Here is a 17,200-nt window from a genome sequence, read left to right as displayed (position 1 = left end):
GTCAGCAAATTCTTTGATACCAAGACAATTTGATAGATTCATTTGTTTTTTTAAAAACTCAACATAAACGCCTTTTACATCATCCAACTGTAAGAGCATAGAAGCTGGTAACAAATCCTAAACAAATAAACAATAATAATGAATTTAGATCATTTTTATTATAATCTAAAATAACTAGGGTATCAAGTTTTAAAATTTCTATGTGCTAGGAACATTTGCAACTTTTAAAAATTTTAATGATGTAATGAATATTTTTTTAAAGTGTAAAATAAATTTGTAGAAATTGATTGACATTTTCATGTTATAGAGCGTTTCATTTTTAGACTTAAAGAAGAAAATGAATAGTTCAGTTGGAAATTCATAAACATTTATTCTTCAAATTGTAAATAGATAATTTCTTAAAAAAAAGCAGTCACAATTGCATTTAAAAACGTAGTTTAAGGATTGAAAATTTAAAACACGATTTCTCAGATGTACCCATTTTATTGTGTAAACAAAAATTAAAAAAATTATATAAAAAGTCTTTTCATAAGATAATTTAAACTCAAACTTAACCGTAATTAGACATATTTTAAACAGAGAACAAAATTTTAATGAATATTTTTTTAAGGTGTAAAATATATAAATAAAATATAGGTTATAAATCAAAATTTCAAAACAAATCTTTTTCATCTTTTAAACTAACAAATCTTGTTATTTTTTAAAATAATTTCAAAATATTGTTATAATTATATAGACTGACAGACTGTTTAGCTCAAAATTGTTTTCTTTATACAATGATTATTTTATATATATATATATATTTATTTATTTTGGAATAAATGACAATCTGAAATATCTATTTGGATAAATATTATAACATAAATTAAACTTAAGAATAGTAAAATATGCTATCTTCAATATTATATCATTGAATTCAAATTGAACACATCCATTAAAATGACCCACACGACTCCTCATACGTAGAGCAGACCAATCCCCACTTGCCCATCTCTTTTTTTTTTTTAATTTGTATTACCTATGGTAGGTATACCGAAAACACCACATAAAAATCTATATTGTGTGGCAATTTCATCACTACATGTCTACATCCTTTTATTTGATACATAGCCAATGGCTATTAAAAATTTAATAATTATATTATATACCTACCATTACATTTTGTTCGGTCACCATTATTTTGCCAGTATAAATAAAATCAATCAAGAGTTGTAGAATGTTAGAATCTAACATCTAAACTCTTATATTTACAACATATTTTGCTCCTTCGGCAAAACTGGTGAACATTAAACAGAAATATGGACAAGCTGATACAAAGACAACTTTATGCCCACATATTATATTACTATCATCTGTTTTTAACCTAATATCACATAAAACTTTTTCTCTAAAAACATAAAATACATTATTATTATTATTTATTTTTATAGCAACTAAAATAACATACTCAAAATGTCATACTTTCGTAAACATTGTAGTACTTCAAAAAAACTGTGAGTATCACGGCTATTTTTATATATTTTAGCTTTACATCCATTGAATTTCAGAACTTGCTTTTGACCATTTCTCCATGGTATAACATGTTTTATGGAATCCATGTCTTTTATGGACATAACACCTTAAAAATATAATAAAAATGATAGATTATTTATATTATTTTTGTGAATAGCTACTAAATTTTGTTATGTTATGTTACAGTCTATAAATTTATGACTCAAAAATAATTTAAATCTAATTATAATTATTGGTATCTACCTAATAAACAAAAATATGTTGAATGTATGATTTAATATTATTAAAATGAATAAGGTAATTACTTAGTGCCTACAAAATGTATTATTATATTTCATGCTTGACAAAATATAACATTTTATTTTTATTTTTTTAATTTTTGCTTCAATATATACCTAATACTTTTGGAATTTTGTCAAAATAAACAGAAATACAGAATAACTATTAAATATGCAGTAATAATCGAAAAAAAATCGACATTTACTATTACTATTAGCATTCGTAAAGATACTAACAAAAATTCCAAAAATGTGATAATGAAAATATGGGATTGCATAAAAATATTGCTCTAGAATAATAATGACATTAGCACAGACGTAATACCACAAATAATAAAATACCAAGTAAAATAGTTAGTAATTACTGTTATAACTATAATAATATTCTTTATAGTAATAACATAAATAATATTTTTAAAATGTTTTTAAGTTAATTCACAATTGTCCAATAAATAGAGACAGTATAATAGGTACATTTATATTTATTAATGATTAAGTATTATTAATTAATATGATTAGGTATTATTAAAGTATTTATATAATACACAGATTTCTATATAGCACAGAAGTGTAGTAAAGTGTAGTGTAGTGTAGGTAGTGTAGAAGTCTGAGATGTAATATCATCAAAAAATAATAATTTTGCTAATTTTATCAATTTGTATTTGTATTATTACATCACAATCATAATATTGTTTAGAGATAGTATTTAGTATATTATAAATGTTTACATTTTTTATATTTTACGGCCTACGATAAAATTGTTAACTACCGAAAGAACATGATATATTCTTATAAACGTTATATTTTTATTATATTTTATTACAGGAAAGTACCTGCGACTTGAGTTGTTACAGTAAATAACATAACATATTTTATGTCATAGAAAATTATAAATAATTAATACCTACATTATTTGATAACTGGTAAATATCCACCAAGACAACGATAACATACTTCTTCTTTACGTAAAAACAACAACATGGTACCTTTATGGATATAACAATATATTATATACATTTAAAAATACTTAAATGATGACCATCAGCAATAGAGATTAGTAAGTTTTGGTTTAATAAACTGTAATTAATTAGTAGCTAGAATACACCGTTTTTGGTAGATAAATACATATTCTGTACAGTTTTTTAGAAGGTAGCATACGCGAGTACCACCTACCTACCTTAAAATATGATAAAGTACTTGATTGAATATAATACACATATTAATAATATTAAGGATGTACTTACCTATTATGTTTTGTAGTTAACTTCAGTTAGTATTATACGTATCTATACTCTATAGCCGCGGTCCATAGTCTATACTCTATTACAGAGACAGCTGCATGTCAAGAGATGTTTATTTCTTATCACCCGCGTGTCGCGTAACTGCGTAAGAGAGTAGGAGACATGGCCACTTGGGAATGACTGAGTGACTGTCCGACAGAAATACAGAATCATAGACCGATAAACTTAAGTCAGTTATAAGTTATAAGCGAGGTTATAAGTTAGTTGTAATGTCTAATGTCTATGGACCGAATATTATATGACAATATTATGATAATATGATTTATGACCGAAGCCGACGTTTGGTTATAATTTATTTTTCTTATCAATTATCATAAAATATCACGATTACGAACTATTTATGATAGGTATCGAATTATAATATTTGTTCAAACTTTATTTTTCAGAACACAGAGATAATTTTTAATAGAATAAAATATATGGGTACGCTACGTACATATTTACACGCATATATTATGTAAAAGTGACAAACAAATTGAACTAAAAAAAAAATATTACTCCATAGAAAATTCGCTCGGTACGAATTCAGATTCACGAGACCTACCTCCAAGGTTGACGCCCAGTCCGACGTCCGAATTAGCCTGTTAGTGGAAAAAAAAATGTAGTACAAGTCTCTTAATATATTGTTACAAAGATATTTGAAAAATATTATAAATCCTTGGTCACAGTTTTTTTTTTAAGCATTTAATGTTCAAATCTTAGCAAAATACGGAATAATCACAAAAATTAGCAAATTATTCTCAGTCAAGAATTCATAAACATTTTTCTTTTTCAATCTAAGATTTTAAAATGTAATACAAGAATCCTTATAAGGTTATTTGCCTTTATCCAAAAAAAAACCTATCTAAGAGAATGTCAAATTAAATTTTTATGAGCGTTTGAAGTTTTTACAACAATATGATGGATATTCACTCGATTTCTCATGTAGTGATTTTCTTATTTTGTTGTTATTCAAAAACGAATAGCCGTAGACACTTGAAATTTAAATCATATGTTTATTTTATCAATTCCTATACGGCTGTACTTGATAACATTTTCAAAATATTTTGTCTAGTTTTGAGCTGTTTACGGACAATTTCAAATTTCAATTTTTTTAGTTTTTTATACTTCAAATATCGATAAAACTATATTTGTTAAAAAAACGTCAACATTTAATACAATGCACCTGATATATTGTTTAAATAACAGTTGAAAAATATTAAAAATACATTGGTACAATTTTTTTTTATAAGCATTTAAGTTCAATTTTTGACAACATTTACAAATTAAAAATTAAAAATGATTTTGTAGTTAAAAATGTATGAAATGTTCAATTTTTATAACTAAAGATTAAAAACTTACAATAATGTTGCACGTAAATATGTTATTCTGTAACCAAAAAATATTAAAAATATAATTCATGTTTTTTTTTTTAGTTATTTTATGTTCAAATCTGGAGGAAATTAAATTAAATTAATTGCATATTAAATAACCAACAATAACGTTTTCAATTATATTGTTGTAATTTTATGATATTAATTCAACTTACCAGCTACCGTATTAATAATAAGTAATTACAATATATAAATATAATATAAAATATCCACACTGACAAACCGTCACCGCTCAGAATCGTTTTTCGTATACAATGATATTATATCATTGAATTCGAATTTAATAGTATCCATCATACAGTGACCCACTTTTAAGTTGTAACCTACTGTCTAGCAATACTGTAGAGTGACATCCACTTACCCACCTTATTTCTATGAATGTCAATAAAATTTTATTTGATTTGTTACAGTCCCTTAATTATCCAAATTTTCGTACTACACACATAGTCCCAAATCGGTCAAATCTAAATTATTTCTAGATAAACACTAGTAACTAGTATACTATATACCACCGTTCACTACTAAGCTGAAAATAATAAAAATATCTACTCTCAATAACAATGAATAATAATAATAATTCATAACTATAATAAGAGTATAAGACGCAACAAGACAAAATATTGTTTACTGTGTGTCTGTGTAATAGATAATAATTAAAACGTGGTTTGGCAAAAAATCATTAAAATATAAAAAAAAATGTGAAGATATAAAATTATACATAATACTATTAGAAAGGTTTAATTAGAATAACACACTTTTAAATATCCTACTACACACTGCACTTTTCGTACTACACAAAGTGTGACGTACTACACACAATTTTAGGGACTAGTACAACATAGAATAATATTCACTCGATTTCTCATGTAGTGATTTCCTTATTTTGTTGTAATTCAAAAACGAATAACTGCAGATAATATATGAAAATTTGACTGAATGTTTAAATTTTTATTTTCTTTAAATCATAACATTTTGAAAACATTTTGACCTGTTTTGAACTGTTTACGAACAATTTCAAATTTAAATTTTTTTAGTTTTTTTTTTTCTATAAATATTAATATAATTTTATTTGCTTGTCAAAAAGAGTGAAAAATCAATAGGGCTGCTCCTGATAATATATTGTTACAATAGCAGATGCTATTTTTAATTAATAGTTCCACAGTTCCTTTTTAAATTGAGCCAACGTTCCATTTTACCTAACATAAATTTCTTTAAGATGATTTGAAAAAATATCACGTATTAATCGTAAATGACGTAGGTTTATAGTTGTGTATAAAAAACTAGAGGGGGAGGCCCTCTAGGCAGTTCCGGCGCAAGGCTAAATGACGCCCCAAGCCAAAATGCCAACTGGCGCCTTTTTCGGTGCTGCTCTTGTAGGGGCTCTAAAGCCTCCCCCCCCATTTAAATTCCCTATTTACGCCTATAGCGCTCAAAGACAAAGCATAGAGAGATCATTGCTGGATGCGAAGACAACAATTCTGAAAACGATAACGGATGAGAGGCACCACCCCACAACTATTCAGTCCCACCTTGATCATTATTGTTGGAAGGTTGCTAGAAAGAAGAGTCTGACTTATTCATTGCATTTTTGAGGGACATTAAAGCAGTTTATCGTTAAATCTATATACTATCAATTTTTTTAATTTTTTTTTTGACGTATTTATTTTTTGACGTGATTATAACGCGGTCTACATGTAGGTACTGTACTACTGTTAGTCTACTACAGTAGACCGCATACTAGAGCAGAAATATGACGGTAGTAATACAAGATTTTTAGGTGCATTTCTTAAATTGTACAAAAAATTCACGAGAAAGTGTTTTAAGTAATAATTCTTTAGCTACGTCGTCATATTTACCCAAAAGCTTAACTAAACTTAAAACATTTTCATTACTTTGCGTATAAAATTCACCTAAACTTCCTCGAAACGTTAGATTATTCTTAGATAAAATTAAAGTTACTGATAACAAAAAGTCTAAAATTGTTATCCAATATCAGTTTCTATGTTCGTAATTCGTTGGTGCTCTACATCTACCTATATTGTTTTATTTAGTTTTAACCGTTTTTCTATTTCTATCCATGCACCATAAGTCTTAAAATGGCGCTTTTTCGTGCATGGTAAGTAAAGCAGATACGTTATACCAATCAGAAAACCCACCAATTGTCAAATTTGACTTAGAAATTTCAACAAATAATTTAAAACAAAAACAAAACATTTTTCAATGTGATCCTGATTAAACGATAACAAATATTCGAGAATTTTTATATTTATAGAGCAACATAAACGATAAACATTCTACGGTAAACCATAGTAAATATACTTAAAATATACTTATATTATTTTAATATATGGCTAAGCGAAATAACCATAATAATTATCAATATTACAGTATGAAGTTATAGGTATTTTATAATTAAAAAAAATATTACTTAACTTACAAAAATACTAATATTACTAATATTACTTACAAAAATGTGCAAAATTGTAAAAAGCAATTTCGGCGCCCCCCTGAAAATGGCGCCCTAGGCGACCGCTTGAGTTACCTTACCCTCACGCCGGTCCTGCCCCTAGGCCACAGCCTATAGTGAAATTGCAGGTTCAATTATAGCATTTAATTTATATGTATATCTATTCTGTTTACAGTTTTTCACCATGATTAATTTAGCCTGTTGTAAAATCGTTTTTGAGGAATCAACAAGGAAATGTTAGATTGTCAGGACTTGCTTTGAAAACTTTGATGTTAAATTCACGGTAAGATAACATTAAAATATATATATATATATGAAATTGTCAATATTTTATTAAAAAAGAATTAAAAAATTAGTTTTACATAATTATTATAAAATTTAATTTTGCAATTTTTATTTGTATTGTATATGTCATAATTATACTACCACCCAGCTTCCTAAAATATTTATAGTTATAACTATGTTAGTCGTGCTATGCTTGACTAGTGATAAATTGGCCCATAGTGAAAATAATTTGCATATACGCCACTGTAGGTATAAAACTATAATAAGTACAATCGCTCAAGGCTCAACTGCATATATTGGTAGAAAATATACGATTGCCGACTAAAGTGCTGTACGAATATACGATTCGTATGAACAAGAAAAACTGATAAATAACATATTATACATATTAAAAATACAAATACATATTAGGTTTAGATATACTTAGAATTGTAACAAATTCCATTGTCATCGGTGTAATAAAGATAAGATAGGTAGGTTCATCTCTTACAATATAAGATATATTTTATATTAAAAAAAATAATAATAATCCAAAAATATTGTAATAATGCACTCACGTCACGTATAGACTTATATATAGGTGTTAAGGCTGCCGTGGACCCCTGACATGAGTATCGCGGATCCTTAGGGAGCCGCGGACCACACGTTAAGAACCGCTGACTTAGGTCATAACAATTGTTTATTTTATTTATTTACTGGTACTGATATCTATACTACTATATAGAATGAAGTCGCTTTTTTTTGTTCGGGATAAACTCCGAAACTATACTTATTCAATCGTCGTGCAGTTTTTTTTAAATTAAAGAGGACATCACAGAGAAGGTTTAGGCATAAATTTAGTCCGATAAAGTTAATAAATAATTAGTTATTATTAATTAAAATAAACGTATAAATTGTATACCTATATATATTATTATACATATTGTGCGGCACGGCGGCCCGTGGGTTTCCAGCTTGTAACCTGACCTTTTTTCTGTGTGTTTTATCGGCAAGTAGATATGAATAATTGTTCCGAGAAGTAAAATTCAACAATCCATCTATATTATACTATATTTATGTATTTATCTATATATATAAATTAAATATATATTCCTTTTGACGCGGCATCACGCGTGAACGGCTGGACCGATTTCGCTAATTCTTTTTTTTGATGTACCTATTCGTAATTGTCAGGAAAAGGTTCTTAACTCTAAAGTAAGATCATTTTACAAAAAATCCACCCGATAAGTAGATAATCTGCATGTAGGTGCCATATCTATCCAGTAAGAAAAGAAACTAAATAATAAATAATAATATATTTTTGTTTATTGTAAGGTTGCTATTATCTATTGGTCATGATTAAATAATGAAAATAATTTTAGACCTGTAGCTTTTTAGCAGATAGCTTAGTAAAAAAGGTATTCCCAAGACTAATTTGTCTACACATACACATCGTAATATCCACATGTCAACTGTTAATAAAACATTCGTAATTACGTACGCACTTCGAGAGTCTGCAAATTGCAATCCACCGCAGGAATTGAATACCAGTTTTAAATTTTTTCGATTTTGATTTCAATTTTTAAAACCGATTTTTGTTTTATTTGTTTTTGATTTTGAATATCGATTTTAAATTCGTAAGTTATTCAATTTTTCACGGGGTACCGCCATTGGGTGACTTCCCCCTCCCGTCAATCAAACCACATCAAATTGGCTTATTGTATAACGCAGTGTTTCTCAACCGGTGTGTCGCGACACACTAAGCTGGTGTGTCGCTGTGCAAGTCCAAATGTGTCGCGTGAAGTACTAAAATTAAATGACAAAATGTCCAAACATTATTAACACTATTAATTATTTTCAAAAATTCATAGGTATTTGATATAATTTCCATGATGAATAAAAATAGATTATCAGCTATCGATATAAAATAAATTTTATTATTATCGTTGGGTTATTATTATTATTGTAATTTTGAATGATTAATCGCGTTCGAATCGCCTATAGTGTGTAATCCCCTTAATTGATAAATTTAATGTTGGTTTTTCAATATTTTCGTTTATTTTTAAACAATGAATACGTATAGTATATTTATACTGAAAACATGCACCGTATCTATAACTCACTTTATTTGTATTCTCAGTTGTCATTTATTTCTATAGTCGAGACCTATTTTCTTAATTTACCAACAACAATAATTTTTTGCTACTAATTAAAATAAAATGGATAAATTGTTGAGTAAGTAGTAAGAGAGAATACAGATAAAGACAATTTGGAAACAGAAAAAAACTCGTCACCTTCTGTAAATGCATCGTCAAGTTTTAAAGAAAAATCAGAAAATCCTTCTAAAAAATTCAAAGGTAAATATCGTCAATACAATGAAAATTATTTAATATTAGGATTTTTTTGGGTCGGTGACGAACATTGTCCTATTCCTTATTGTTTTATTTGTGACGAAAAATTGTCGAACGAATCAATGGTTCTCAATAAGTCAGACCGCCATTTTACCACAAAACATCAATCGTTACAAAATAAACAAATTGATTATTTTCGAAGACTATTAGATTCAAAAAAACTACAATCAAAACAATTTGTAAGATCAGTAAAAATTTCGGATAAGGCACAGGAAGCTAGTTTTCGTATCGCCCAATTTTAGCTCAAAAAATCTCATATAATTGCCGAGAGTCTTACTATGCCAGCTTGTCGAATTATGGTAAAGACTATGTTAGGAGTCGAAGCAGAAAAAGAAATAATTAAAATACCTTTATCTGATAGTTCAATTAGTCGTAGCTGGATTATAAATATATCAGAGGATATTGAGGAACAGGTTATTGAAGTTATAAAAAGTGGAGAATTATTTGCCTTGCAAGTTGATGAATCAACAGATATTAGCGGGAAAGCTCAATTAATGGCATTTACGAGTATTAGATTTATTGTAAATTCAAAAATAGTTAGTCAATTTTGTTGTTGTAATGAATTATCTGTTATCTGGGACAAAAACTGGTCGAGATGTTTTTGATGTCATAAATAAATATTTTAAAAGTTATGATATATCGTGGACTTCTTGTGTAAGTATTTGTACAGTTGGGGCGCCATCAATGACAAGCTCTATTAAAGGATTTATTACAATTGCCAAAAATCAAAATCCAAATATAATCACGACACGCTGTTTTTTACACAGGGAGGCATTAGTAGCAAAAAGTATTGTTAATGAATTAAAGATCATTGTATACGAAAAACCATTCTGAACGGAGACGATTTGTTAGTCTAGGATATTTTAAATCTAAAACCGTTTGATATTTTTAAGGGTAAATTTTTATATTTTTAATATAAAATTTAAAATTTAGATACTCTTAAACATTTTTTAATTGACTTACGCTGGATTTTTTTTATAAATATTGTAAGCAAAACTTATGAACAAGCTTGTATTAAATCTTCAATTCTTAGCTATGAATACAAAAACAAATATACATTTTGAACAACAAAATAATTTGCAAATATTCGTGATTTTGAAGAATTTTTTGGTTAGAGTCCGGTAGTTTTTTTTTACAGATAATCGAAGAAAAACTAATGGAGAATCTTGAACCAAATTTTCTAACCTTATATATAAACTAGCAGACCCGGCGAACTCCGTTCCGCCACCAGATTCGTTTTATGTAACATTTCGTTTGGTGATTTAAAGATAAATAAAAAAAAATTTTTTTTGTTATATATTTGAAAAGGAAAATATTTATTTCATTTCACAACAGTAATAAATTCATTTCAATTACCTACTAAAATGAAGTGTTATTTAATTGTTTCATTGTAATGCTCTTTGGTAAACCACATTTTTTGTTTTTTGGTCTGACGTTAACACAAACAAAGCGGATGGTTTCCCAACTCGTGAACACGCAACGTATAACTGTCCATGTGAAAAACAATGATTTTCCAAATTTATCCCGCAAACACTAAGCGATTGGCCTTGCGACTTATTAATTGTCATTGCGAACGCAAGGCGAACTGGGAATTGCAATCGTTTGAAGTCAAACGGAAGATCAGTCGGAATCATTGGTATTCGAGGAATACATACATTTTCACCTGCGTACTTTCCGTTAATAATGGTTGCCTCAATTAAATTCGGCATAAGTCTCTTTACCGAAAGTCGAGTACCGTTGCAAAGTCGCGGTGGATTCAAATTACGCAGTATCAAAATAACTGTACCAACTTTCAGTTGCAAGTTATGTGGTGGAAATCCTGGTATCTCCAGAGAGTTCAAAAACTCCGTTGGATAATTTACTACATCATCGGGATTTGTTATTGAATCAACGGATTTGTATGTCACCAAATCGCCAGCAATTTTTGATTGAATGGTGAAATTCAGTGCGTGGACATCATTATTCTTTGCTGCAAGAATTGCTCGTTGACTTAACCAAGCATAATTCTTATAATTCTCACTAATGTTTGGGAAAACATTTTCAATAAGAACTAATTGAGTGTCTACAAATCGGCAAAAGTCGTTGGTAAGAGTAATCAATCCAGATGTCGCATCAACTGGGACTTTTCCATTTCCAAGATCTAACAATTGTTTGGAAAATTGTGCAGCACTTTGATCATTTTGAAGTTGAACTCTCATATTAGTGGTTAGCGATAATGTTTTTACGTTATTCCATAAAGGTGATGCCTTTAGGCAAGCATTCAATTCATCTGCAGGCGTTCCACGGGGAACTACTGGCAACGTCTGCCTGAAATCGCCTGCCAACAATATCATCAAGCCGCCAAAGATGTTGTTATTTCTCCGAAGATCCTTCAGTGTGAAGTTAAGTGCTTCAAGTGATTTCTTATGTGCCATTGTGCACTCATCCCAAACAATGAGCTTGCATTGCATTAACAATTTTCCCATTGCACTGGATCGGGAAATATTGCACGTTGGAGTATCAATTGTGTTTAAATTGAGTGGCAACTTAAGCGCAGAATGTGCAGTACGACCGCCATCTAGAAGAGTCGCCGCAATTCCAGATGATGCTAACGCCAAAGCTATGTCACATCTTGATCGAATAGTGGCCAAAATCAATGAAATGACAAATGTTTTCCCTGTTCCTCCAGGTGCATCCAGGAAGAATAGACCACCAGTATTATTGTCCACCGCTTGCATTAATGTTTTGTATACTTGTTTTTGCTGTTCATTCAGCAACGGAACATTATTTCTAACGAATTCCTGCAATGTATCAACATTGTATTGCAGCTCTCGATTTAATTCTTGGTTGAATGCATCGTGCATCGATCGATTTGGCGCAATCATTCCTACTTCAATCAGTAGCTTGTTTGCAATAGTCAAGCATTGATCCTCAATCAGAATCAATCCTTCATTGTAGATTTCATCGGTTATTTGGATGTCAGGATTATTCGTTTGAATACGCAAGCGATGCAAGATATCTTCACATATGGCGTCTTTGTATTTGTTCCATAACTGAATTGGTTGTGAAGGAAAACATGTGGTGATGATAATTGCGAACAGCGTTCGTATTTGGTACGCATTTGATGAAACAACTGAATCTGCAAGTGTTAAATCCCAATGAGAATCGTTCTCCAGCAAACCCAATAGTTGACATGCTTCTCGATATGTTTGGCATTGGTGGCCATTCACAGTTTTCAAATGCGCAAATGATTTCGGTCCACGTACATTTACTAACAGCAGTCGCAAATAAAAACATTCATCGTTTCTAGGATGAACAGTGTACATACGACCTAGTGCATCAGTTGAAAACACCTGTGGCCAGTCTGGAACTGGGGTTCCTTGTTTGCGACGTTGGAATTTCTTTGTTAATTGATTCCAAGTGTAATACTTGGGCATTTCAACGTACATCAGCGTCGCTGCGAATGGATCTGCTTCACACATTGCAAAGAAGCTAGTCAATGTTGTCGATGGTGGTCTCTCAGCTCGTTGTGCCGCATTAGCCTCAGTGAAGTAAACTCTTTGGCCATTTTCCAAATGCACTGCTAAATGTACAACTGTGGGATATCTTTCATGAATTTGAAATGACAATAATCGCCACAGTGCTTCATTAGTACTGACGTATCTGCCCATTTGGAAGTTGCTGATTTCGTCATTCACATTTTCCGACGCAATACCAAACACAGCCATGTCGCTGCCTTTTGTGACGTACTTGCACAAATATTTGATTGATTTGGCCGAATGACAACTCTCAACGTTTGCATGTGTTTCGAAAATTCGTGATAGCAGCGGGCAATATGGTACAATGAATTCATTTCCGATCTCAATCTCTTGATTTTGAACTTTAACTTTGATAGTTCGACCGTTATCTTCTTTTGAACGCCGACGATAAACTGGATATCCATCGTTCCCTATGACTGTTTCAGCAACTAACGGTCGCGGATATCGTTTTGTGCACTTTCCATCAGCCATGCAAGGCGATAATGGATTTAATGCACCGCACGGTCCATGCACCATCTGTGTCGTCACAATGTCGTGTAGACGGGGATCAGTGACTGGATCAGGAATTTCAGCTGATATGATGTCATCCACTTCATTTGAATGTAATTTGTTCAGCAACCAAATTAGGATATGAGCATGCGGTAGTCCACGCTTCTGCCATTCCACCGAGTACATATAACAACGTGTGTCACCAAAAACTCGATACTTAGTAAGCACATCCATCATAACCTTGAGTTTTTGCTGAAATACTCTGGCGATTATGTCATGGCGATCTTGCGGTTTTTGACCCGGTTCCAACTCGCGTTCAATTTCCGTCCACTTCGGATTGCATGTGACCGTAATAAATAAATCCGGAGTTCCATAATTTCGCACGTACGTCATAGCGTCTTGAGCGTATTCGTGCATGTGGCGTGGGCTTCCGATATAAGTTGATGGGAGAACCGTCAGTCGTCCAATATTCTGAACATCACCATCTGAATGAATAGCATCACGCAAGTGTATATAGTCCTCAGATCGTAGCTTTGGCTGATTGAATCTGATGAACGCTAAACGTTCGGTCTCGACTTTGACATACATGTCGACAGCGAATTGCTGGAATAGCCGACCGCACTTCAGAATGACATTCTCCTCATGTGTACGAATCATCATACGATACGCATAGTAATTCATTGCGCTTAGATTTTTATTATTCGTTGATACTCCTGAAAATGCAAAATTAAATGAATTGTTAATGGAAACCAATAAAAGTAATAATGGAAATAATTAGTGTGTGAATATTGTACCTGTAATTGGATCGACCATCTTCAACGTGATGTCGTATCCGTCTTGCCCTTGCCAATAAATGATTGGATATTGTAACGCATCGTACAAACGATGTGTCTCGTTTACACGATGCATGATATTGCTTCTTCGCTGAACGACAATGTCTCGTGATTTAGTTGGATCGCCAACAATAATTGCAGCAACATCATTAACGGTGGGTGCATTGAATCTTCGCACATGTTCACCTGTTGGAGTACAATCCGCTCTTATGACAAATTTGTGCGTATCCGATGGCATTCGTTCCAATGCTGTTTTGAACATATTAACCACAGCATTATTAGCGTGAAAAAATGCTTGCAACTGTTCAATAATTCGTCTCTTTAACTGTTGTGCTCCCTGTATATTGCACCGCACGTTCAGCTGATCCACCATCGACGAAATGAAATATATTTGCAGAAATTGATGCGGTTCATCTGGTGTGGTTGGCACCATTGAACCATGCAAATGATATATTTGACCTTGTATCTGTAATTGCAAATAATCATTAAAATTTGTTCATGAATACATCGTAAATCGTGTGATGGTGTAGTGTGTGGTGTATATGAAGTTGTTATGTGTTGCAATTATGTGTTGGTTATGTGTGTTGTATCTTTTACCTTGCAAGTCGGCATGAAGCCGCCTTCTCGAATGATATTAGCTCCAAAGGAAGTCATGCGAAAGCAGTTATTGTATTCAAGGATGTGTTGAAGAAAATGGCTGGAATCGGGATCACTTCCATCAAACAATGTTTTCAGTGGCTGTGGTGGTGTAAGTAATGGATCCAGTTTGACTTTTCCACTTGCGCAACACAATCCAACCGTTTCTCTTTTGAACTTTAACGCATTGCAATATCGGCATATAGTCGTCATTCGTCCAATATCCAAATTTTCATCATCACTGTAGTTCGCAGTGGGATCATATTGGAATGCCAAGCGATTGTATGATGCCAATGATCTTCGTGTGCTCACGCGATGTCTCAATCGGTCATTTTCTCTTATTATATTTTGTCTTTCTTCTCTTAAGTTCCTTGAATAGACTTGTTGCTGGCTTGCATGTCTTGTGCGGCGGCCGATGTTCGCACGTCGTTCTCTAGGCATTTTGGACTATGGACAGAGTGTTGAATTTAACTTCAAATGCACGATCCACATAATTTACACTGAGCTTAAATGAAATTAACTGAGCAGAGAATAATGACTATCTGTCAAACACTTTATCACGCACCGTTGCTATTGGTTTGAAGTACATGCTATGTATAATAGATGGCGCTGTATGTGAAAAACGATTTCCCCACTTTTCTGTTGAATTTTTCCTGAATTTTCCAGAATTTTCTTTGCTATAAACCTCACGGAGCCCAAGACCTTTCCAACGAATGTAAAACCGTGGAAATCGGTTCGTGCGTTCTGGAGTTATAGCGTCAGGGAGGAAAACCGGACTTATTTTTATATAATAGATACTTAACAATTTATGAATTTTAAACTACAAAATAACTTCAAATTTTTGCAATTTTATTATAATTTGTAAAAATTTGATGTTTCTACGCTTATAAAAAATTGTAACCTACGGATTAAAAATACGAAAAAAAATTTAAAAAATTTAAAATTTCAACTGCCTATAAATAGCTCAAAAAAGTAAAAATTTTACCATGTATATATGGTGCCAATATAAACATTTGGTAAAAATTTAAAGTATCTACAGTTCATAGTTTTTGATTAACAGTCAAATTAAAAATTCGATTTTGTCGAAAACTGGTTTTGCGTAAAAATTACCATTTTTTTCTAATTTTATTTTTTTTTATAAGTCGCATTTAAAAACTAATGAACATTTTTACTTTTGACCCCCCAAAGTACAATATACATTCACATTGCTATCCAAAACCACCCTTGACTTTTAAAATTGAAGCACTATTACTTATCCAAATTTTGTCCTCTGACACAAAAATTTGTAAAATTTGTAAAATTTATATATTGAATGTATACATTCATCATTCAGTTTAGAATATAAATTTACAAAAATATATAACTAGAATTTAAAACCTCTAAATATTAACATTTTTAATATTTGTATAAATAACTAATCAAATAATTAAAAAATAAAAATGTTCAACTGTTATTTTACTATTACAAAAAAAAATATAGTCCTAGTTGTGCCTGTTTAAGTCGTTTAAGATATGTTGTTTTTAAAATAAATGTTTATATTTTAACTCCACAAATTTTGATTACAGGTGGATGGTAAACATATACGACTTGAGTGCCTGAAAAATAGTGGATCATTGTATTACAATTATAAGCATTTTTTTTCATTAATTCTGATGGCTATTTGCGACTCTAACTACTGCTTCAGAGTAACTGATGTGGGTTCTTACGGGAATGAGAGTGACTGTAATGTCTTAAAAACATCTGCATTTGACAAACAACTTTACACGAACAGAACAAACTTTCCAGCTAATCAATGCTTACCAAATGACAATCTTGACGTACCACAACCATTTGTGTTAGTGGCTGATGAAGCATTTGCTCTACATTAAAATGTATTAAGGCCGTTTCCAGGAAGAAGTTTAAATGACCAGAGAAGAATATTTAATTACAGATTATCTAGAGCCCGTCAGTATATTGAATGTTCTTTTGGTATTATGTCAAAAAAGTGGAGGGTTTTCCAGACCAGCATGCTTGTAGAACCAGAAACTGCGGTTAAAATCACAAAAGCCTGCTGAAATGGATGTTTTTCATAAAAAAAATAAGTTTGTATCTGCATAGGATACTCATAAAATTATTGAT

At 30.9% G+C, this 17,200-nt stretch overlaps 1 protein-coding gene and 1 pseudogene across 1 annotated transcript; both read right to left on the bottom strand.

Moving 5' to 3' along the window:
* Position 1: 1 nt before the first annotated feature.
* On the bottom strand, positions 2-3,473 carry LOC132933728 (kelch-like protein 2; annotated as a pseudogene).
* A 7,518-nt stretch (positions 3,474-10,991) lies between these two features.
* LOC132936497 (uncharacterized) lies at positions 10,992-15,523 on the bottom strand. The gene is made up of 3 exons (XM_061003232.1): positions 15,044-15,523; positions 14,408-14,912; positions 10,992-14,326 (listed from the first exon to the last, which is right to left on the bottom strand). The coding sequence occupies exons 1-3, from the start codon at positions 15,521-15,523 to the stop codon at positions 10,992-10,994; spliced, it is 4,320 nt and encodes a 1,439-aa protein (XP_060859215.1).
* Between the last annotated feature and the right edge of the window lie 1,677 nt (positions 15,524-17,200).

Source organism: Metopolophium dirhodum, chromosome 1 (assembly GCF_019925205.1).
Source record: "Metopolophium dirhodum isolate CAU chromosome 1, ASM1992520v1, whole genome shotgun sequence".
Lineage (NCBI taxonomy): Eukaryota > Metazoa > Arthropoda > Insecta > Hemiptera > Aphididae > Metopolophium > Metopolophium dirhodum.
Note: the sequence above shows the minus strand (reverse complement) of the source record. Positions and strands in the feature narration are given on the sequence as shown.

Excerpts from the sequence above, each read along its gene's own strand:
- LOC132936497 (XM_061003232.1), bottom strand. The coding sequence starts at position 15,523 with ATGCCTAGAGAACGACGTGCGAACATCGGCCGCCGCACAAGACATGCA. Across the intron at positions 14,913-15,043 it reads GCTTCATGCCGACTTGCAAG|ATACAAGGTCAAATATATCA; the intron begins GTAAAAGATACA and ends TTGCAATTACAG. Across the intron at positions 14,327-14,407 it reads GATGGTCGATCCAATTACAG|GAGTATCAACGAATAATAAA; the intron begins GTACAATATTCA and ends TTGCATTTTCAG.